Source organism: Haliaeetus albicilla, chromosome 12 (genome assembly GCF_947461875.1).
Source record: "Haliaeetus albicilla chromosome 12, bHalAlb1.1, whole genome shotgun sequence".
NCBI classification, from domain to species: Eukaryota; Metazoa; Chordata; class Aves; order Accipitriformes; family Accipitridae; genus Haliaeetus; species Haliaeetus albicilla.
Genome location: NC_091494.1, coordinates 13,696,909 through 13,719,703, shown reverse-complemented (window position 1 = coordinate 13,719,703; position 22,795 = coordinate 13,696,909). Strand labels below are relative to the sequence as shown.

The window sequence follows — 22,795 nt, the reverse complement described above, 5'->3', positions numbered from 1 at the left end:
CACTGTAATTTTGTGGCAACGTACGTTCTGCCACAGTTTGCCATCTTCTGAAGTGGCTGCATTTCAGAGACATAGAGAGCCCTCATCCTTGATCAAGACTGTTAATCAACTGTATTAATAATTATTCTTTTGAATAAGGATTTATCCTCCCTTAACTGGGATAAAAGTGTCCACCTGTAAAGTATGGAGTTTGTTCACATACCTTATTTCACAATACCTAGCAGTGCTATTTCTTCACATACCTTCTTGTTAGATGGATAGTTGGTACTTCTCCAGTATTTGGAACACTTTTACTGAGGGGAAAAAAAAGTGGCATTTCTGTAAAGGTTAAGGTATCCTATGTTTTTGCTTTTACGTTTTGCATGTTTAACTAACTAAAATGGAGAAAGTAATTCAATTTTTTTATGTCAATTTCTGCCCTTCCCTAGACATCATTTTTATTTGTCCACAGTTTCTTACTTTGCAGCAATCCCAGAATGCGTGTACCTCAAAGTATAGCGTATTGCCAATATTCTTGTGGGATCTGCTGGTTAATTTTGTGTAATCTTGCTGAAGAGAAGTATAACCTGTTATTAGCAAGGTGGGTGTGAGCTAGTCTATATTTGGAGGAAGATGTGTCTTATCTGTGAGGAGATTTGCATTTTCTGAGATGGAACTCGCTGTAGGCCTAGATGATTCTCCCAGGACTGCATGAGCTTTTGTGCAAGGCTGCCTTGTAATAGCATGTAGACTGTAATTATGGATGCGCAGATTGATGTCGCTGAGTCTATAAAGGTTCCTAGGGGGAGATTGTCTGCATCAGAAATGTGAGCAGGGAATTCAGATTTAACCCAGTGCTCTAGTTGCAAAAAATTCTGTCTGTTTTGCTGTTCATCCAAATTCAGCTTTAGCTTGTACTCAGGTCTTTAGTGAGTGGTCTCTGAGAGTCCTGTTGGACCAACTTTACACTTCTAAACCTACATTGGAAATGGCTGATGCAGCGTCTGAAAGGAATTAATTTACTTGCTCAGGTGCCTACATTAGCATCTCAAATATTCCCAAAAAGTCTATGAAAGTTCTCATTATCACACACCATTCACCACCTGACAGCCTTGCTGCTCATTGGTTGTCCTTAAAATAACTGCAACTTTTCTTCCTCTCAAAAGTTGGCATTAATTAAGAAAGCTTAGGAGTACCTAGTAGCAACCTCCCCAACACCTAAGTGGAGGTTGCCAAGAAGAGAGAGACAGGCTCTGTACTGAAGTGCACAACAGGAAAATGAGACTCAGTGGTCATAATTTGAAATTAGGTTCCAACTGGGAAGGGGGGAAATTGGTTTGAGGCTAAGCAAGCACTGGGACAAGAACCTAAAGAAACTGTAGAACCTCCATCCTGGGAGGTTTTCAAGACCCAGCTGGACAAAGCCCAGAATAGCCTGGCCCAAGTTCAGCATTAACCTTGCTTTGTGTAGGAGGTTGTTCTCAAAGTCAAGACCTCCCAAGGTCCCTTCGAACTATAATGATTCTGTCATTCTGAAATAATTTTCGTTTTAACAATAACCAACCACACAGAAAGCTCTTGCTCCCTGCCGGAGGACTCAGTTGTGAACAAATACTATTTAATATTTTATAACTTACTCTGACTGTTGAAAAGAGTAGCTTTGGTGAGATGACAGTAACTTCAATCATGTGTGACACATCAGGCCTAAAAATGTTACTAAATATAGAAGAGCTGGTTTTGGTAACTTCTAGGTTCCTTTCTTTCCGCATTCAGGTTGAAAAGAAGGCTGCTAAAAGAGCCTTTTTGTACAAATGACCAGTAGGGAAAGGAAGTTCTTTTACTGATTGTTGTCATAGCATCTGAACATTCAACACTGCATTACATTATCAGGAGAGAAATATCAATGAGACATGGATCCACAACAGATCATTAACATTTAAAGGATTTTTACTGCATCTTTTCACATGTATCTACTGCACAGCTCCGGGGCAGAGAGCAGCATAGAAGCCCATTTTAACAACATGTGAATGTATGCAAATGTGCTAATGAAAAGAATATAAACACCTTGGAGAAATTTATTGATGTTTAAGGAATTCAAAAAAGGAAAAGGTGAAAGACTTGTTCTGTTTGATTTTATGGGGGCCAAGATTTCATCCCAGAGGAATAAAATTAGGAAAGAAAAAAGAAAGCGTGACATCAGAAGGAAAAAAGCTGGAAGCTGGCTGAACTGTGTAACTCTGCCACTTCCAGTACCAGGGGAAAATACAAAAGTTTTCCTCTCATGTAAGCCATATGTGTGTGCTTTATTTTATAACACAGCTTTAACCTGTCAAGGTACTGTAATTTGTCAAGTCGGCACAGAAGATTTCCTACACAGTGAGCCAGAAATGCCCCCTTATGCAATGGGCATGGACCTGGGAGTCCAACAGGCTCATGCAGAAGGGCAGTATATCCAGCTTGCGTGGGCAGTGTTAACTTATGGCACATGGCATGACAAGATCCGGTAGCAGCTGTGCAGGTTTTCTGGCATGTGGACACAGAAGCCAAGCAGCCAGTAGTCTCTCTCCCACCTGGACAGAAAGTGTTGAGCTGGAGAAAAGGCACACATTTAAGGAAATTTGGACTGTGGTAGCCTTAGTTCATAACAGTCTTTCAGCATCAGTAGATTTGATTCCCCCATCTGCTCTGAGGGAAGAAAATAACTCATTTTTCTAAAACGCCCTTTTTCATGTTACACAAATTAAAGTCCTAGTTCTGCAAACTTGTACATGTTTCACAATACTACTGTGATAAACAGGACTATTTATCAAGGCGGGAGGGAGTTTCTGTCAGGCCTGAGTCAACGTTAAAAATCTGGTTTTGTTGTTACGCTGGAGTTACATCTCTTTCTCCAGACTCATTTGTTCTCCTCTGCATCTCCCTTTTTCAGGGTAGTAAAACTAAACACACACATATTTGTAAGTTACACAGAGATGTGCTTTTTATGCCTTTTTAGTCTAGCTGGATATGCAGCTGGTATTGCTCTGGAAAATGTGTTAAGCAGGTCCCTTCTGGGTCTATCAGATGTAGAGCATCTCTGCCAATCTCAGGGATTGTAACTAACTTAAACAGTTTGAGCACAAGTCATTGAAGCTATTTCAGTGCAAATTGCTCGCCTACTGGTGAATGCTACATCTGTTATGGTGATGTAAACCAGGTCTCATGAGCCCATGTCTGTTTCATTTCTGCTTTTAATCAACAAAAATTAAGGCTGTCTAAACTTCTGCATTAACCATTCATCCACATAATATAAAGTGCAAACCAAAATCTAATTCATTATCTGTTCATGTTTCATGTTCATGTTTAATCTGAAATGAATACAAAACTCTTTGTAGGGAAGAAGTATAGAACAGATTGCTTTATGAGTTCATCCATGAAAGAATATAAGACTTTTTTCTGTAGTCCATTGCATTAGTTTGCTTCCATATGATGCATGATATATCTTGAAATCAACTAAAAAGCCTGAGAATGATCATGCCTTTGTCTAATCACATAGCAAATCATTGGCTGATGAAACACATTTTTCTAAGCTTTGCAAGACAAGTTATTAGTGGACTGATCAAAAAATGTCTCAGAAACATTGTGTACAAAGGGCACTATAGTGTCATATCTATACTGGAACAAAATCTTTGAAGTTCAAAGCAAGCTCTTAGACAGTTCTGAAACTTAGTAAGGCTAACATTTCTTTTTTTCAGTGCACACTTACCTTTTCAACTCACAGTTAAAATACAGCCATGCTCAAGTATTTCAGGAAAAAAAAAAACTTCTACGCACTCAGATACTTTTGCCAACAACACATATGACTTCTTATAAAGTTAAAACATACAATTTACTAACAGTTCTAAACTATAAAATTTTATAGCTGATAGGTAAAAATTAGTAAGTATAGTACCTAAACATTTAAAATATAAAGACATTGATTATCATATTTATATACCAAAGTACAAAAGTTTTGACAAGAAATCCTCTCTGTGTGTGCATATATATGCATTAGAAAACCCTCATTTGATCTTCAAGTCACCAAGGAACATAATTTCTTTCCCTTTTACCTCTAGGATAAGTAAAAGGGAACTTCAGTTTGCCATGTTAACATTATCAATTAATAAATTTTTAAAAGGGACAAATACACGTTTAAGAAACCTTTGACCGCCCCTCTGCAAAACAGACTACTACCCACTCAAAGTGGTTGCGTGTTGAGCAATGAATAGTGAAATGGGGACACTCTGTGGGGAAATGAAAGAAACGCAATTTCTGCACTTTCTGGATTGTCATCTTTAATCCTTTACGTTTTCCTGTTTATGGAAATAAGATTTGATTAAAAGAGAGGCAAGCATTTAATTCCTGCACTTACTCAGTTCTCTCAAGAGCCCTTTCTAGTTTTCTGCAAAGGCCATGCTGATCTTTGCCAATAATTGGTTAGGAATCTGCTCTTGTATCCAGGCTCTGTCAATGACTTTGCTGAGAGTCAAAGTTACAAAGTTTGTTGCTGTAAAAACCCAAGGAAGCTTTGTCCTATGCATCAGTGCATTTTTAAGTAAGTAATTAAATTTAGGCAAAGACTCTTCTGCGATTTGCATTGCAAAATTGCCACAGTGAAATCTTTGCCATAAAACTAAAGGAGTGGTAATGCTAACTCTAGAGGTAGCAAAGCCTCATGCAGAACAAGCTCTCCAGGCTTAGCACAGTTGTGTGGGTATTCTCTCATCTCAGCCCTGTGCCTCAGTAAGAGCCTTGGACGGGCACAGAGCTTCCTGACCCATGCATATCTGCTTACACTAGAGGGAATCTTCTTGGATACGCTGCCTCTTTTCTCTTATCCACCACCAACAACTTTTTTACAGTTTTGCAAGTCATATTTATTTGATAAGATCTATATATTACAGAAAGTTACACACACACAAATGCATTTGTTTTGTTTTATAGTCTACTTTTTATGGTTTTGGAGAGTGCAGTTCACAGGGTGCTGCCTCTGGGATGCATTGGACCCATTGAACATTGCTGACTGAAGTCCTTGAATTTCAAGCAGTAGGACTGCTTGTCCAGTCCAAGTTCAGTACATATGGACACTGCAGCTCAGAGTATCAGGCAGAGTCACTGAGAGAATAGCAAAGTCTCCCCTCAGTACCTCTGTAGACTCTTCTGGATTATGTGATACCACTACATGCAACTTCTAGCCACACCACAGTTGCTCTAACCCTAGTTACATATGAATAAATAACAGCTTTCTCCACTAAGGAAGCAAATCTGTACCTCATTGCTATAGTCAAAGAGCACACGAAGGAGTAGATTTAATCCATGTGTTTGTGATTCACTGTCTTCAATAAAAACTGACACATATTAGTAGTGAGACAAAATAGTGACGCTCAACTCATGATTACAAAACTCAAAGTCAGATTTAAAGGCCAGCTGGTTTTGATTTTACTCTACTAGTTTCTCTTTGGAGGACTCTGTATTGGGGTTTATGGAGTACATCTGATCTCTCTAGGAGGGACATGGATAGTCAAGAATGGGGACAGATTTTAGCAAGAACATGTCTGTCAAGAGATAAATTAATTTTACAGCCATCTCAGTCAAATTATATCACTTGCCCTTCCCTTCATCCAGATCAGTAGTTGAGGTTTTCAACTACAATTATGTCTCTGAATTTCAGAACAGGATGCTCAGAAGCCAGCTCTGTGTTAAACAGCAAACAGGACCAAAATCTTAGTACAAAAATATCATTAATGTTTGTATTGGGTGTAAGTGGCATGGTTTTGATAGCAGGGGTGGCCTCTGTGAGTACAGACCAGGAGCAATAAATTAATCTTCACAAGTCAAGTCTGTTTTGCCTGTGATGGTAATTGGTAAGCTACCTCCCTCTCTTTATCTTGACCCATGAGCTTTTTAATTTTATTTTCACCCCATTCTGTTGAGGAGGGGGAGTGACAGAGCAGCTTGGCGGGCATCTGGCAGCCAGCCAAGGTTAACCCACCATAATGTTAGAGACCTTAAAGTAAGACCTCATGTATTTGCAGTAATTACCAAGCATTTCCACAATCAGGAAGTAAGGAGGAAATGTAGTTAGTAAACTATCGAGGGGACTGCTACATGACCTTTTTTTTTTTTTTGGCAACTATAGCTTAGTCTTAATTTTTAAGGAAAATATTTACTGGAATGCAGTAATCAAACCTCTGTTTTGAACAAGTAACTATGAGTAAAGGAGATCTGCTGGGAAGCAGGAACCAACTAGTGTCTGAATTTGGGGGTTTGTAGACTACAAAAGGAAAATGCAGCTAAAGCAAAAAAAAAAAAAAAAAAAATCACAAACATACCATTGTTAGAAAATGCAGTAAAAAAAGCCACTATGAAATCTCAGAATTCTGCCATCCTTTAAGAGGAGATAACAAATCAAACTTAGTTACTTCTTTTGTTTATTGTGCAACAAAAGTAGGAAAGAACACAAGAACAGATAACTAAATATGCCTAAGTACACTGTGACCTAGTTACATAGATGCTGCACTCTCCCATTACATCTCAGAGCAGCTTCCCTAATCCCCAGGCTAAAATTCATATGGAATCCAGGATTTCAAGAAAAGAATGTGGAACTAATTATTTAAAATATATGCACTATCTGTCCGCAAACACCAAACTGGATTAAATTGCTTGACATGTATTATGCCTAGTGGGTACAATTCAAAATCTGAAATTTACAGACAGACATTTTAGGGTGCTATACATCTGTTCCTATGGGAATCCTGTCATCTAGTTATCTGCAACTGCAGGACTGGGCTATAAGTTTTGGCCCAGCTGAGCTACAGGAGAGAAACCTCATCACAAACTCTTACAACCTTGTTGAATGCTAAACCAAGTTGTGGAGTGCTTCTGTTAAAAGGCTGTTTCCAGTCAACCCAACTGCAAATGGCAACCTCATCACTCAGGCTGAGACTTGTGTGTCATAGGAGATGATGCAAGCCAGCACACTGCTGGGTGCCAGGGTACTTACCCCATCTCTAGCCAGTGCTCAAAAGCTAATCACAGCGGTAGTCCAGGCTCATGTAAACCTCTGAGCCTTTACAATGGCTGAAGTGGACTCTTGGGTATTGACTGTGATTCTAGGCTGTGCTACAATGGCTTCTAATATGCAGACCTTCACTGATTTTATCTTACCATATGTAGGTCACAAAGCTAGTGATGCAGTATATAAAAAATAAGAGGGCGCTTTCCTCTTTAATATAGTTACTTTTGTGTAAAGTGTTGTAAAAGTCAGTATCAAAATTCTTTCCTATTATGAACTAGAGGTTGTCTTGCTTTTGATTTTGCAGAAGTTTAATTGAAATACTTAGAACTCAAGCTTGGAGTTAACTTATCCTTTGAAGTTGGAAATCTTGATCTCAAGGGATTCATTCTGCCTTGACTGTGGGTTTTGTGTAAAGCAAAGCCAGATTGTTTTATTTGGTAGAGACTGAGCAAGCTGTTACCGACTTCTAAATATTCAGGATCTATTCCAAAGCATGATGGTTGCTAACATGAATGATATAATTTTTAATGGAAATTAATTTTTTTATTTTATTTTACAGTCTGTGCTGTAAACTGCCTTACTTCCAACTTCAGTTGCATGACCTAATATAGGCAAGGCTACAAGCAAGTAGTTCAGTGGGATTGTTTTAAGCTAATATGACTGTAAACTGCAGAAAGTGAGGAGGCAGCTTATATTAAGCTCTGTCACTCATCACCTGGTGATAGCTTTCAGCAATCCAGAGGGGTTAATTTCCTAGATCAGCACACCAAAATTCAAATTGTTAAAGGCTGTAGTAAGCTGTAGTGTGAGCAACACTTTTCCTGCTTTCATGTGTTGCAACCCCCTGGCAGCCTAGCCAGAAATCTGCTGCTTTACTCATGAAATTGTTTTTTTTCCCCCCAATGTATTGCCATGCAGATAAAAGGAAATTCAAAACCATTCTATTAACATGACCCCTGGGGAGTCCCCAGTCTATTTCCAGCTGAAGCAGAATCCAGTGTTTTGGGCACTGATTTAAAACTTCCCATGGAGCAGCATAATAGGAAACATATCTTTAGTCACCCTCAGAAATTCACTTTCATCCTTCAATACTGAGGATGATTACAGTATCTAGCATCCCCTGGACCCACCTGGAATTTTGGTCAACTTCCAGTGATGCTTGAGCCATCGCTCCAGAGAAACCCTGAGGAACTTGGACCATTTTGCAGCACTGCTGGAAGACCATCTCAGCTGGTTCTTGCAGGCCAAACAGGGATTCACACCTGACAGTAAGGGCAGAAGTCTCTCGAAGAGCAACTGTCACCCAAATGTTTGCCAGCCCCCAGACCTCTATTACCAGCCAAGGAAGATCCTATGGACTAGGGATAGCCATGCATAGTATATCTTTCACCGAGGCACAGCTAGATTCTGAATTATTTGCATTTTCTGTATGTCTTAATGGTGTATTCCTGTGTAAATAGGATTTAAATAAAGCTTACACTACACTTTCAGGTAGAAACAATATGGTATCTCTTTGTCAAATCTGAGCTTGTTTACCCAGGGCTCTAGCATGCAGTTTTGTGCAGAGAGGAATCCCATCCTCTTCACTGTGTGGGGAAGAAAAGGTGAAGCGAAGTCTTAATATTTAATTATAGAAAGAGTAGGACACTGCAACATGGACAGCAATAGCATTAGCACCTACAGCTTCTCTCTTACTGGCAGAAGATACACTCTACTGTCCAGCACTAATCCTGAGACCATGATTGCAGATGATGGAAAAAAGGGGAGACAGACTGGGCTGCACAGTGCCAACATGTATTGGAAATAAGATAAAGCATAGGTTAGTCCTACTGATAACAAATGCTTGTGCATCCCCAAACAGAATACCCAACTGGATTTACTTGTAAATATTAAGATAAATAACTTAAGAAATAAATGAAAGGAAAACAGATGTCTTTTTTCATATATAACAAAATGCAAAGTCTGGACTTAGGTGCAATGGAGATTCCAAATCTGCAGTCACCAGAGCTCCAGATTTGGTGGAGAACTGGGCTGGTTTTCAAGACATACATACCCAGTTTAGACCTTGCGGCAGCCAGTTTCTTTAACGTGTGGTGCTCTGCACAGTATTAGCAGCCAAATACAGGCACAGACTCTGCTTCTTAACAGAGATGCCAGTGTCACCTGCTGAGTGGAAGGATGAGGATAGGAAGAGGAATTAACTCATAAAGAACTGCTGCTCACCTGTTGTAGTACAAGGGATGTTTCACATACCGCAATCCTGATCTGTTGCCAAAACCGCAGGTAAAGTCCTTTCGCTCCCTACTCCCCTGCTTTCCTCCTTGCTGGGGGCCAGACAACCTGCAAAGCATGGCAGAAAGCTGGCCTTTGTATTCCAACGTATTGGTCCTTTTATCCAAAAAACAGGTAAGCAAAGATGGCAGATCGATGTCACTGACAAACTAAAGAAAGAAACAGCAATGCTGTCATTTCAATTAATGTGGCCATTCAACGTAAGTGGCCCACAGAGCTCACCTGTCTGAAGCTCAGACATTCAGGTTGGTGGCAGACTGCAAGCACGTAGCACAGCATCAGGTCAAAAACCAGGGCTGTTTTAAAGCTTTCCTTTGCAGTAATAACTCCTTGACAGGTGGGGCTTTACTATTTATTTATTGCTATTGAGAATGAGGACTCTGGACTGTAAAATGTACCTGTACTAACCAGCAGTAACATAATCGGGAACTGCAGTTGGTTCCTGTTAGAGAAAGAAGAGCATCTCTGGTGGACTACACTGCTAGAGCTTTTGTATCACTGGACAGTCCAAGTCTGAGTGCTCCCTAGCTATTCAAAATTCTTTGTTACCTTTTACAATTTATTTACTATATTTAAGATTTATTAATTTTTTACAAATACTCTGTTAAAATACTTTATTACTTTTTCAGTATTGGTCTAATTTTCTCAATTACATCTGAATAACAATATTTCAGTGTTCCTGTATTTGAACATACAGAATAAAGAATTTTGGATTAGAGTTTGTTTTATAAATAGTCACCATAGCTGGTGCTCTAATACTCCCACAGATAAATGTCGTATAAGCTACCCACCTAGGCAGAACTGTTCTATAAGCAGACTCTGCAGCTAAGAACAGCTGTGATTCATAGAGAAGCATGATGAGGCTTTTCAGATTTCCTTTGTCTTCTGAGAATTCAAAAGGAAAGAAAGACATCATGGTTCTACTGTAGAATCCAGGCAGCCCAACTCATTAGCACTGCCAGATGCTGCCAGAGCAGAAAGGCTCTGTCTCCTACAGGCGCACACAGCACCCTCTCTCTTAGGGGTGCCCTTAAGTGACAGGGCACATGCCTCAGAGAGGGTCAAAATAAGTGAAAATAAATGTATTCAGAAGCAGTCATTTCCTGGACATACAAGAAAGTTAGTGAACACTTATTTCAAATCTTCAATTCCCAATACTGTGATTTCAAAACTTTGAAATACCTGTGAAATATCTTTTCTTTCCCATTAAGTATATTCAGTGCCAGTGAAGAGTTCCAGTCTTTTAGGGAACAATATAGATGAAAAACCAAAGTCAAACCTACCTAAGGATTGTGAGAGTTCAGATTCCATTGCTGTTTTGTTTTTTTTTTCTCCCTAGAGACCTTGTAAATAACAGCAGTAATTACTGTGGTTTTATTTCCAGTAGTGTAAGATTTGGGTGGGCACTACTACTCTAAATCCAACTCTGTACCTAACTCTCTAAACCGCCTAGCCAATTTTTCAGTTGCTTTCAAGTGGCAATCGGTAATCAACCTGCTGGCAATAGAAACCTTTTAATCCCTACAGAACTTAATTTCCTCACTAACTTAACTTGACTTTCATCCAGAATGTAGTCCTTTGTAAAAATAGCAGTTTGCCTTTTGACCAACAGCAACTGCATTTTCATAGTCTTGTCATATGTTGAAATACCAGGTTCAACATTTAGCAGGTGTAAAAATGTTGGGAAAAACTCTGCAGCGCAGCTCTGCAAGCAGCTTCCCAGACTTTTGAGAACAACTGTGCTGAGAACCACATCTTCCACACCCAATGAAAATAAACCAAAACAGATCTTGCATGGGTGTTTGACAGTAGTGGGACACAAATGGAGTTTTTAGGTGGGAAATAATTCCAGGTACAAAAATGATACATGAATACATGTTTGGGAAGGTTCTATGAATTTCAGTGATAAGGCATGTGCAGTTTACTCTCTACCTCTTTTTATGATTTTTAAGTGCCATCATCTCCCTAGCTGCTCAGCCTAAAATGAGACACTGTATTTATATCTTCCTTGTTTTGAGCCACTCATCAGAGACACTGCAAATAAAATATTTATCAAGTAGCACTTTTACTAAGGAAAACTTTTATTTCAACTGTGCAATCAATCAGTATTTAGACAGCAGTTTCATAAACATTTGGCATTTAAACTTCTATTACTTTTTGGCATGACGTTGGGGTAGTATATAAACAACCCTGGAGGGGAAAAATGAACCAACACACTAGGTAACATTTACTAGAATGCTAGAAAAGGAAAAACAAATCCACATTATTAAACAAAATAGTTTTTAAAAGACATTAAAAAGTTACATTCAAATCAGGGCAAACATTAGCTTCCCTCATGCAATGGAATTCACAGAGCTGATCCCCTGAGACAAATATAAAATTAATACAATTCAGCTCTATCCTCCATTAGCGAGTCAGCCATTGCTGCCCTTAGAAGAAAATGGCACACGGAGTGAAAGGATCCAGAACACCACAATATGAGATACATACCTGGCTCCTACACTGGCGATTCATTCACAACTTTATAAAAACCCAAAAGCCAAACAATCAAAAAGCAACATTTGTGTATGTCAGTTTTTCATATACAGTCAGTCTTTACTGAAAACATACCAGGCAGATGCAATGTGGGTATATGCAACCATGAAAAGCTGAAAACTTCCAGAAGGAGCACAGCTCACAATGGAACCAGAGGGCCCAACACAGCAAAACCATAGCATGTGTTTACATCCCTTTTGAGTTATTTAGGACCAGTCTCAGTGTAAATCTAGAGGAATTCCAAAGAAATAAACTTACTTGCACTTAAGCCAAATTGAATTTGTGTTCTTTTCATAAGGGCCTCTATTAACAGAATGCAATTTGGTTTTGGACTTGTATTGAAGAATAGTATTTTTGAAACACGTTTCAAAATATACAGTTACATAAATAATATATTTCTAACTTAATGTTATTATAGAAAGGTACTCAATATTTCCTGCAGACAGTCAAATTCCTCCACTTTAGAAATTGCTTGCTATTAGCAGAGCTGCAGTTGCAGCAACTACTAAGTGTGTAACAATTGTTCAAGCTAAGAACTACTTCTTTAGCAATTACTAGGTGTAATTCTGCTTTCAATTTTACCAGAATAACTTCAGTAAATTGATTTCTGTGAAATACCACCAGAGTTACACCTGTGCAGCTCTCTTTTCAGTTGGTGTGAATGAGATTTTTGGCTAAACACAGAGCGCCCTACAAAACCTACCAACATTCCCCATGCTAGGAGATGGACTTTTGCCTGCATGAACTTCATTCTGTAACAAATAAGATGAGCAAGAGCTCTTGGTCTTAAGGCTTACAAGTTTGCTCAGGGTAACATGTTACTGAGACCCAGCAGTCCATGGTAACTATGCTTGCATACATCAGGTTGCAGCAAATGGTAAGTCATTCAAATTGACTTAGTTTGCAATGAAAAACAGGTAAACTCACTTGAAGTACTCAGTTTACTACAGGCTAAGACTGGATGCATGGAGAGTTACAGTGGACTTCTGATGCATGGTAACTTATCTTACAAAAATGCATTTGCCAGTGGAAGTTTTAACCATGTAAGAATTCCGGCCTTTAAAAATAATAATACTGTGAAGATTTCAAAAACAAAACAAAAAAACCCAACAAAAAAGTTGATTTTTTTTTTTCTGTCCAGACCATGGAAACTGAAATAAAAATTAATTCTCCCATTGACTTAAAAAGAAACAGGGTGAGGACCCTGATTTGAATAAGGCAAACAAGATTTAGCTCACAGTCTAAAGCAAGGGAATAAAACCAAAGAGGGAATGAACTACGAAGAGTAATTAAAAACAGGTAAAGAAATCTCTCAATACCCTTTTCAGTTAAAATCTCATAATTTATACAGAAAATGCACAGCTAACACAGGAAATTAATAAAAGCAATATGTAGATTTTTCAAGTCTCTCTTACAAAAGAAGAGCTATTAAAAAAAAATAATCAACTGATAGGCCCTGTTCTACACAGCATACACATTCCCAGTTCTCCTAGATAACTCCTGAAAGATGAGAATACTTCTTATTTGTAAAATATGAAGAATGTACACAAGTGTAACTTGTTTTGGATCCAGGTCCTGCAGAACAGGCATTGCTGTTGCAACTGAAGGGCATAGTCCTCACATGGAAACACAATTAGCATGGTAAACCAGTTTCAAGATTTCCTTTGTAAGTTTTGATGCTTTTCAAGTCACATCAACTGTAACATTTTTGCATTCTTTTTAAAGTACAAGGGTTGCATATACACTCACTACATCATCCATGGCTCCTTAGTTCTTAATACACTTAATCAATTCACATAGTGTAACACTAAATTCCACATTTATGTTCATCTTCCAGAACATATTCAGTAAAATTCATAACTAAAAAATGACATTTTTTTCTCCAGGACCCAGTTTCTACAGACATAACCACAAAAAAAATACCGGAAAACCTGAAACTATTCTGCCAGCTCTTTCTAGGCAAATGGAATGAACAAAGTTTACATATGAAAAACTGATTTCCTTAGACAGTAAACTTTTAAGAAAATTAATATCTCTAATATCATATCTATAATTACATGTGTTGGCTTCAAGGATAGGAAGCATTTAAACTTAGAGCCCAATTTTGCACTGTTAGAATCATGAAGGATTGATTCTGCTATTGAGTTCAATAGAGAAAGTATCAGTTTCTACGTAATTTTTCTGGAGATTCCTTTGCTTACATTAGTGGAGCTTTCAACCATAAGACAAATTTTCTCTCACAAAATCCTGTGATATATTAGTAATAGGCCATGAATTTTGAGGAGAACATGGGTTTTTGTTCTGTAGTAATCACGACTATATGACAAAGGGAAGCACATGAATGTAGACTGGGTTCTGGAGAAACATATTATATTTGGTTAACATAAAAATAAAGAAAAAGACAGAATAATTAATGTCTAACTAAGCTTGCCTATATGCTGAGGTAACCTTAAATATCTTTGGTTTTCTTTATTTGCTGATAAAAAGTACCTTAATAAAACGTTAAGTAATGATTAGAGCTCTGGATGCACTGCACTCTAATACACTGAATATTTTCAACTCTTTGGCTATTGAAGTTAGAGCATCTATATTAGATTGACAAAATTTATACAAAGTCTGTTTCTCCCAAATTATCCATGGGTTAAACTACAGAGTGGGTCTCTGGAAGAAAAAGTTTAGGATTTACAGTATTTACCTGTAATGAAGGTCATAAAATTACATCCGATTATCAGTACTTACAGCAAACAAGTCTTTGGAGAAGCAGTTACCATCTGCATATCAGCTTTTTCTGAATGAAACTAACAAAAGAGGCTACTCTGAAAGATGAAGTGTGAAACTTCATGCTACAGTTACACATTCTTAATCTAGTTTTGATTAATTCACACTTTACCTAACTAGAAACAGTACTCTGCTGTACACTAAACATTCTGCCTGACAAAACCAAAAATAAATCTTTGGTGAAAGGGTTTTCTTTTTTCTTCAGCAAGTAGATAAAAAACTGTTCAAAAATATTTTTTTTAATACTGTATTGTTGATGAACTACATGCTGGAGAAAAAAAATTACACTTGGAAGTCTTTGGAGATATCTGCTGGTATTATTATACCTTTCTTTAAAGGCTCTTGTAACAACAAGGTAGTTAAAATCATAGAAGCATACAACTCATCTATGCAATCAACTACTACAATCAAGAAGCCCTGTTGGTTTTTTGTTAGTAACTACTTATACAATAAAATGTATTCAGCTCTTCAAACCTATAGCTTTTAACTAGTTCAATTATTTTTGGACAATATGTGGCTTCCTTCTCTTCTACAGAAAAGTCTTTGGTACAAGATTATTTTTAAAGCATTTGCAGCAAAACTGTTACAAAAAGGTGAATGTGTACTGTCTGGTTCAGAACTAGCAAACAGTTACAAGGTAAAGAACTACAGTAACTAGAGGCCGATTCATCAACACAAAACAGAACAGTAGGGCTTTTTGATGACTTCTGACCACCTTTTGATACATGAGGAACAATACAAAAGTCAGCCTGGCCTGTCTTAAGGGTGACATCTTGGCCCCAGTAAAGTCAATGGGAGTTCTGACAAACTTAAATAGAGCCAGGAGTTCCTATGGTTGCTTTCTCACAACATTACATTTTAAACATTTTTTCTTTTAAAAGTAAAAACATATGCCTAATTTTTTTTTTCTTTAAGTAAAACAGGGAAAGAGGAGGAGTGGAGAAGAGGACTGGATATAGATACAGGCAAATTTATAACATTGGATGATTCCAACCTCCTCTCTCTCTCTCCCTCTCTCCTATTAAAAACCAAACCATGATACCCTGTCAGTTTGCTCCACGTTTCCGTGAGGCAGCTCAAAAGTAACAAACTGTTCCCTGAGTACAGGAAAAAACAACAACAAAAAACCCAAAAAAACCACTAGAATAACTTTTAAAGGAGGTAGTATAAAACAGGAATTGCATGGGTTCAAGGCAGTAGCAGTACTCACCTCTTCCAACAGACTCTTCAACTAAAGCTCTGGCTTTTTTATTTCTTACAGTAGCCTAATCAGAGTTTTAGATTGGCATGTGGGTAAAGTCACTCCCTGAGCTAAAATTCCTGGCTAACAGCACACTAGGCGAAGGCAAGGAGCAGGTTCACATCCTAACAAGAGCTCTGAGACATACTACGATGCTAGCAGTGCTTATCAGCACTCAAAGCTGGGTAAAAATGAACTATAAACTCATGATGCAGTTTACTTAAAACATCTAAGAAGCATTTAAGGCATCTTTCTGTACTCCAAAGCAATTTATGAATACTAAAAAGGCATAAGGCAAATCAGTAATTTCATAATATATATATTGCAAGGCACCATTGCTAAGAAGTAATGTGATACTAGAATACTCAGCATTCTTATCTATTCCATGACTCTCAGGCAGAGCTAAACTGTTTGGAAATGCTGAATACTTCTTCATTTTGCCATGCTTTTTAGCATTAAGTGTCAATAAAGGGGCAACATTTGTCACTGTGGGGAACCCAACATGTCCCAGAGCCCTAAGGATATAGCATACATCCTGTCAGCAGTTGCTGGCACAAGTTTCTGGGGGAAAGGCACTACCCTAGGCTTACTGGGGTTATGAGAAATCAAGAAGTACAAAAGATTTCATGTGGCTGTATACGTGGAAGCACCAACTCCGGTTTTCCCAGTTTTTAACATCCTCTATGTCAAACACATTAAATTATTACATTTTATACTCTGAGGTTTCCTTCTTTTTAAAGACAGAGCTTCAGCTAAACAATCTTGTTCACCTACCTATACAACTCCCTGATCACTGAGCAGACACACGTGCACACACACATTCTACACACAACTGAAAACAAAACAAAAAAAGAACCCAAAATAAAACAACACTACTAGGAAGTATCATCAGTTCCATAGCTGAGACCAACTAGAACACAAATGAGGTAAAGCAGTCATCATTCAGAGTTCACCTCTTGGCAAACTGAGGTAGATAGTCAGCAAAAGGGCCAACAGCCTTCCCTTTGCTCCAGTGACATATTTTTAACTTTAGTCAGAAATCTTCACTGTCCTTTCACATTTGTTGACCACTGAACATTCAAAATGAGTGAGTTTAAAAACAAACAAACAAAAAACAAACAAAAAAAAACCCAAAAGAAAAAGAAAAAAAGAAAAAAAACATTCAACAGAGATATGGGATCACCTGCTAGGTTAGTCAGGCTTTCCACAATAAAACTTTGGCTCCCTGTTCATTGTCCTTCGAACAGACATACACTGTAAGAATGTCTGGCGTGGCCTTAAGGATGTCAGTTTTGGACTGCAGAGTGTATCTGAAGAGGTGAGGCAGGAGTCTGGTCAGTAGCGAATGGCAGAGGAGGCTCTGTGCAGTTACTTATGGCAGGGCTCATCACGTTCGTACCCAAGTCACTGCTTACAAAAGGACTGGTAGTGAGAGGGGTGGCACTTGTCATAGAGGAGATGTGTATCTCATCGTTGGACTCATGAGAAAATCTTCCAGAGTCACCGGTCTCATGGCTTCCTTCGCTGTTGGCTGAATGCTCCGTATCAGCAACAATACTGAATGGCACCTGGAAATTAGACTGCTGGCCAGGAGAGCTGGGGGAGTCATCCTCACTGATCAGCACAGTGGTACCTGGCTGGTACAGACACACTGCCTGGACAAATCTTCTCTGAGGCTACATAAAAAGCAGAGAGAAAAAGGTTGTTCAGCCTCTGAAAAGCTGAGCTATAATTTGAATTTTTACTGCATTTCCTATCTCCTATTCTGCCAGAGTGCCTCTAACAGCATTGGCTTGGAACAATCTGGGCTTTCCTACAGGAGGTTAAAAACAACCAATCTCAAGTCTTGCTCATACTTTTCCATAATAGATGAAATAATCCCCTCTAGCTAAGCATGGCTAATCAAGAATGATTTCACTGGAGAGATCTGAATGGTATTTTAAAAACATACTTGGTAGAGCTCTCTCCCATCCCTTCATCCATATTCTTTAAGCGTTACTCCTTGGGTGGTAGCAAATATTTTTCTTACAGAGGCATCAGAAACATGCAGCTGCTTCTGGAAATATTTTGGAATACGAACTTACAACATGGATATCAAGACTTCCTATTCCTTAAATATACAAGAGCACAATACAAGTTACAATTCAATAAACATTAGTTAGATGCCTCATAGGTGTGAATTTGCATGATAATGTTCAGGATTTGGTTTAACACTTCAGTTTTAAACTGTTATTCTCATCCAAACAGCAAATGTGTCCAGACCAACAATTTCAGAAGCCAGACAGTTCTACTCAGATTCTCAGTTTCTTCAGTACATTGGGTAAATCATTTAATTTCCCTCTTTAGATTTCTCTTCAGCAAACAAAGTTTTAGTTGTCAGGGTAGGAGGGGATTCTTTGTATTTTTTATATTATTTTTATTTATAAATACATATTTAATTTGTACTTATATTTATACAAAGTCTCTGCAGATGTAGTACTGTAGATGCTATGCATAGACCCAGTACACAGAAATCCTTTTGCTCGCAGATAAAAGGGCACAGGCATGAAAGTAATCAGTGAACTGTAAAGAGTTATAATATCTGACAACTTGGGACAGAAAATGAAACTTCCGTAAGACTTTACTACGAGGTAGAACACCATCAACCTTAACACAACTGAAACTATCCAATTAAAACTCAGACCACTACTTATGCTTTTCCATAAATAGAAAACTACCTATCTTCCTTTGCAAACACAGGGTATTACAGTCAAGATTGCTCATCTCTGCCCAATAGACCAATTACCTCCTCAGTCTTCACCTTCTTAGTATCTTGGAAAAACAGCCACCTTTTCTTGCAGTTAGTCTTTGTGACAGGCCCATAGCTGTTAATAATCAGATCAGATCCCCCCTACAATAGAGGAAGACACACAGACATTTATTTTAACAAACTAAATTTCTAAGATATTTGAAAATATTTTTCTATTCCTACCTATTGGCTCCATACTGAAAAGGAATACAAATGTCGTCTTAGTACTCAGTCACGTTTTTGTGGTCTGGCATTCATCTACTGCTCGAGACAAGTCAAGACCAGATCCACTAAGTCTGGCAAGCCCACAGGCCAGACCCAACAGCTATAATACTGCAAACACACAGCAAAATATGCCAGCCACTGCTCTTGCTCTACTACTTTGAATGTGACCATTCATAGACATAGTGTCTGTGCCTGTACTGGGGTCCATTTCCATTTCCCAGCTCTTGCATATATTGCCAGGGAGCAGCTCCACTCAAGTTTGCAGTGGGTACAGAACAAGTCTTAAATCAGTATGTCTGCATGTGAAAGCAAGGCCAATGTGGTTTTGTCACACCGGACTCCTGGAGTGTAAGGTTCTGCACCTCCGCTGATACATCCTGCCAGCTAGATTAATTTATAATATGACCAAATATGAGTTTATAAAATGTAACATTGTCTTACCAGTAAATATACAGAAAAACACTATTTTCTTTAACACCTGCTTAGCGTCATACTTGACTAGATCGTGCACAGGCACTTACTGAACTAGGTGCTGACAAGGACGCTCTCACCTATCTCCTTTTGGACTAGCAGAGGCCACCTAGCAGCCCTAAGTCTATGGAGCTTTTATCCTTTGATGTTGTGCCAGAGCCAAACTCTGCAACCTGCAGAGTACAGTGTAAGACAAGTGTATTGAATCAGATCTCTAGCTGAACTTTAAGATTTAAAGTCTTGAAAATTTGACCCTGGATTGCCCAAACTTGTGCTTGCCCCATTAAAAAACCTCCTGTGGATTTGTAGCGTATACATTTTACTTTTGATAAGGACTTGGATGTTATAGCAATGAATTCTAAAGAAAGATTTCTGTTTTGGGAGTGAGTAAAGCTCACAGTACCTTAGCATCGATGAAGCTGTTTCCCACTATCATTGGCAATAAGGATTCCTCATTCTCTGCAATTCCTTCAATACTCTTCTCTACCTCATTAGCACTGGCTAATGAGATGCTGTTATGTGACAGCTGGTCAGTGCTTTGCTGCACAGGTTTAGGAGCAGATGTTTTCCTACACAATGTTAAGCAGGAATAAAATTGACCCACAGGAAGAAAATACAAAAAAATCAGGGATAAACTTCAAAGCTATTATTAATCAAGTAATATTGGTATATTCTTGGTGTTTACATTTGTTATACGATACTCCTAACTCTCATGGAATTTAAATGTTATTACTTGTGATAAAAATAACATGTGCTTCCAGTTAATCATACACAGTAGGCTACAAGCTTATGTGCAGACAGGAATTGTCATGATTAGTAATATTACTTGGAGGAAGTAACCACTGATGATACTAAGACCTTTCTACCACACTACACAAAGACTGTCTCCCAATCCATATTTTTTCCTGCATGTATGCTAAAAAGCCCTTGTTACTAAAATATACTTTCAGACAGTTTTTTAATTTATTATTTTGAGCAACTTACATTTGTTCTGATCCCAAAGTTATGGGCAGACTCACTGGATCAGTTTATGCCTCATAGCAGTTCGTGACAAGACAGACAGATGGTGACTTGCACCACTGCAAAGAAACTGCATCATGGAACTGCTTTATGTCAGAGTTCCTCTTGTCCAGCAACACCAGAGGGCTAAAGCCTTGCAAACCAGGTCTGGGCAGGCTGGAGGGTTAAACAGCAGGAGCAGATGGTGTAAAGCAGCATGCTTATCTGACTCAAAAGGGGTTTTTTATTTGGAAACGTGCCTCATAGTTGTCAAAGCACCACTGACTCTGTGGGTTCTTCATTCTTTTCATTGGAGAAGGAGCTCAGGTAGAGTAGGAAGAGCCAACAAAGTGCTTTGTTTCCACTGCTGGTCAGAACAGGTGAAGAGACAGAGTACTTCATAGATTTTAGCACTCTTGGAGAAAGCGGCATGTCCCAAGAATCACTGCATTGAGAAAGAGCTCAATCTTCAAGAACAAAAACATACCTGGCTTTACTGCGATAAATTAAGATCAGGATGCAGATAAGGATGCAGGTCAAGGCTATGCAAACCCCAACAACAATGCCAGTCATTGATTTCTGGTCCAGATGGTAATAGTCAGAGTAAGCTATAGCAAAAAAGAACACAGAAAGTCTCAGTAAATAAGAAGAGTTACCCCTTGCTCCCTGTCAGGAAATTAATAAGGTTACAGTCACAACCACAGAGACAAATGCTTCCTTTTAATGAGATTTCCAGACCTTCTCTGTCATACATTTTGACACTTTTGAAAATAAAATTTGTAGACCAAACAGAGGAGTGTATGCAGTCCTTGTGTGGGAGGGGAAGAAGGGACTGCCGCACACCACAGCCTCTTCAGTGACCTACAACATGGAGCAGAGGAGCTCACTCCAACCCCTTCCTTACAGGGTGCTACTAGACAACAAAAGGAAAAGGCTTGGAGAATTCCAGCCACAGTCACCTAGGAGTGTTGACTTTGGTTTATGCTTTGACATCATATGTCTATTAACCTAATCCTGAGGGCATGACGCTATTTGCTTATTCAGGCCTAAAATATAACTGAGTTCCAGGAAGGGAGAAAGCCTGAGCAAGAAAAATCCCGGTGTTTTAATCACAATTCAGTGTGGAGCAACAAGGAAAGGTTAAAAGGTTCATGTACCTGAATAATTACTAGCTCTTGTCTCCCCAAATAGCTTTAAAATCTGTAACAAGTCACCAAGATAAATCCCATTCTATGTCAGACAAAGACAATGTGTTCTTCCATTCTTATATGGAGAAAGCACTGACATTATCTTAATTTTCACAATGTAACACAAAGTTTTCCCCAAAGAGCTCCAGGTGGGGCTGACTTCTTTGATGAAAATATATGCTGGTGTATCACTGACTGACTCGTTGATTTGGGTTGCTGGAATACCAGGAACCAGCACATTTCAACAGATTTATTTGAAATGCTGTCTGGTTCTAACTGACCCAGTGCTACTGGTACCTCAAACCAAATAAAGGAAGTGCCTTAGAAGAGTGGCTGCAAAGTTGGTATTGATGTAAAATTCAAAACAGTTATGTATTCTCATTTGAAAGACAAACTTCCAAATTCTGAGCAAAAGAATTAAACCAATTCTGAGTTGAACTGAGATAAAAATTCCAAAATGGTTTCATTTAGAAGAAAATGCTACACTGTTAGGACTGCCTCACATAAAACAGAATGGTTTACCCAGAAAGCAGTTCCAAGCTAAAGCAAACAGGGATCTTTTTTCCTGGTACTTGTGACAGCAACAATCAAAACATTGCTACTGACTTGTAGAATCTCCTGAATCCAGGCGTTTAGGTCTCTGATTAGACTCGGATGTCGCCTTTGGCAGGACAGCAAGTTCTACCGCATTTGAGAAGGGTCCTTCTCCCACTTCATTGGAGGCTGCTATTTTGACCAAGTAGACATTTCCTGCTACAAGGTTTTCCAGCAAAGCCATGGTCATTGCTCCTATGAAAAAGTTTGATAAAAAGTTCCAGTTAGACAAAATCTGTGGGAACAGACTGAGATTTAGACAGTGGGACCTACACTTTCTTTCCAATACGACCTCCAAATCTTGTTTGAGGACTGCAATCGTTTTCATATGTTCTAACCTGTGTATACAGGGTACAGAATGAATGCTGGGGTTGCCTGCTTGTCCCTTCTGTCCTTTCTCTCCATACTGTTTGAACACGGCACACTATGAAGTGCCAGTATAGTTCAAAACCAAGAGTCAAGTATTGGCTACAACACACAGCATACTAATCCTAAATCTAGCGCTAGCTGCATTTCAGTGTGATAGTGTTTATGTTGTGATCGTATCTGTGAAAAGAAGCTCCAAACATTAACCAGACTTTCAGGCAAAGAAAGCAGAGTGTTAGACCTCTCTCATATACTAACTTATGTGCCTCTCCTAGATCCACTGTACCATAAAGGTGAATGAAAGT

General features: G+C 38.6%; 1 protein-coding gene and 1 long non-coding RNA gene across 3 annotated transcripts in view; one reads left to right on the top strand and one right to left on the bottom strand.

The window, feature by feature from the left end:
* The window catches only part of LOC138688028 (uncharacterized), a 60,060-nt gene that overhangs the window by 764 nt on the left and 36,501 nt on the right, over positions 1 to 22,795 (top strand). The window contains exon 2 of one of the 2 annotated variants that reach the window (XR_011327073.1): positions 18,108 to 18,180. The exons of the other annotated variant lie outside the window; for it this stretch is intronic. This is a non-coding gene — a long non-coding RNA (uncharacterized lncRNA). The remainder of the gene's footprint in view (positions 1 to 18,107; positions 18,181 to 22,795) is intronic. 2 annotated transcript variants of the gene reach the window in all.
* The window catches only part of PRTG (protogenin), a 91,755-nt gene continuing 80,346 nt past the window's right edge, over positions 11,387 to 22,795 (bottom strand). Inside the window, 5 exon segments of the mRNA XM_069798207.1 lie at positions 11,387 to 17,536; positions 18,646 to 18,750; positions 19,748 to 19,913; positions 20,831 to 20,951; positions 22,137 to 22,319. Of these exon segments, the coding sequence (XP_069654308.1) occupies positions 17,147 to 17,536; positions 18,646 to 18,750; positions 19,748 to 19,913; positions 20,831 to 20,951; positions 22,137 to 22,319 (965 nt within the window). The 3' untranslated portion in view covers positions 11,387 to 17,146.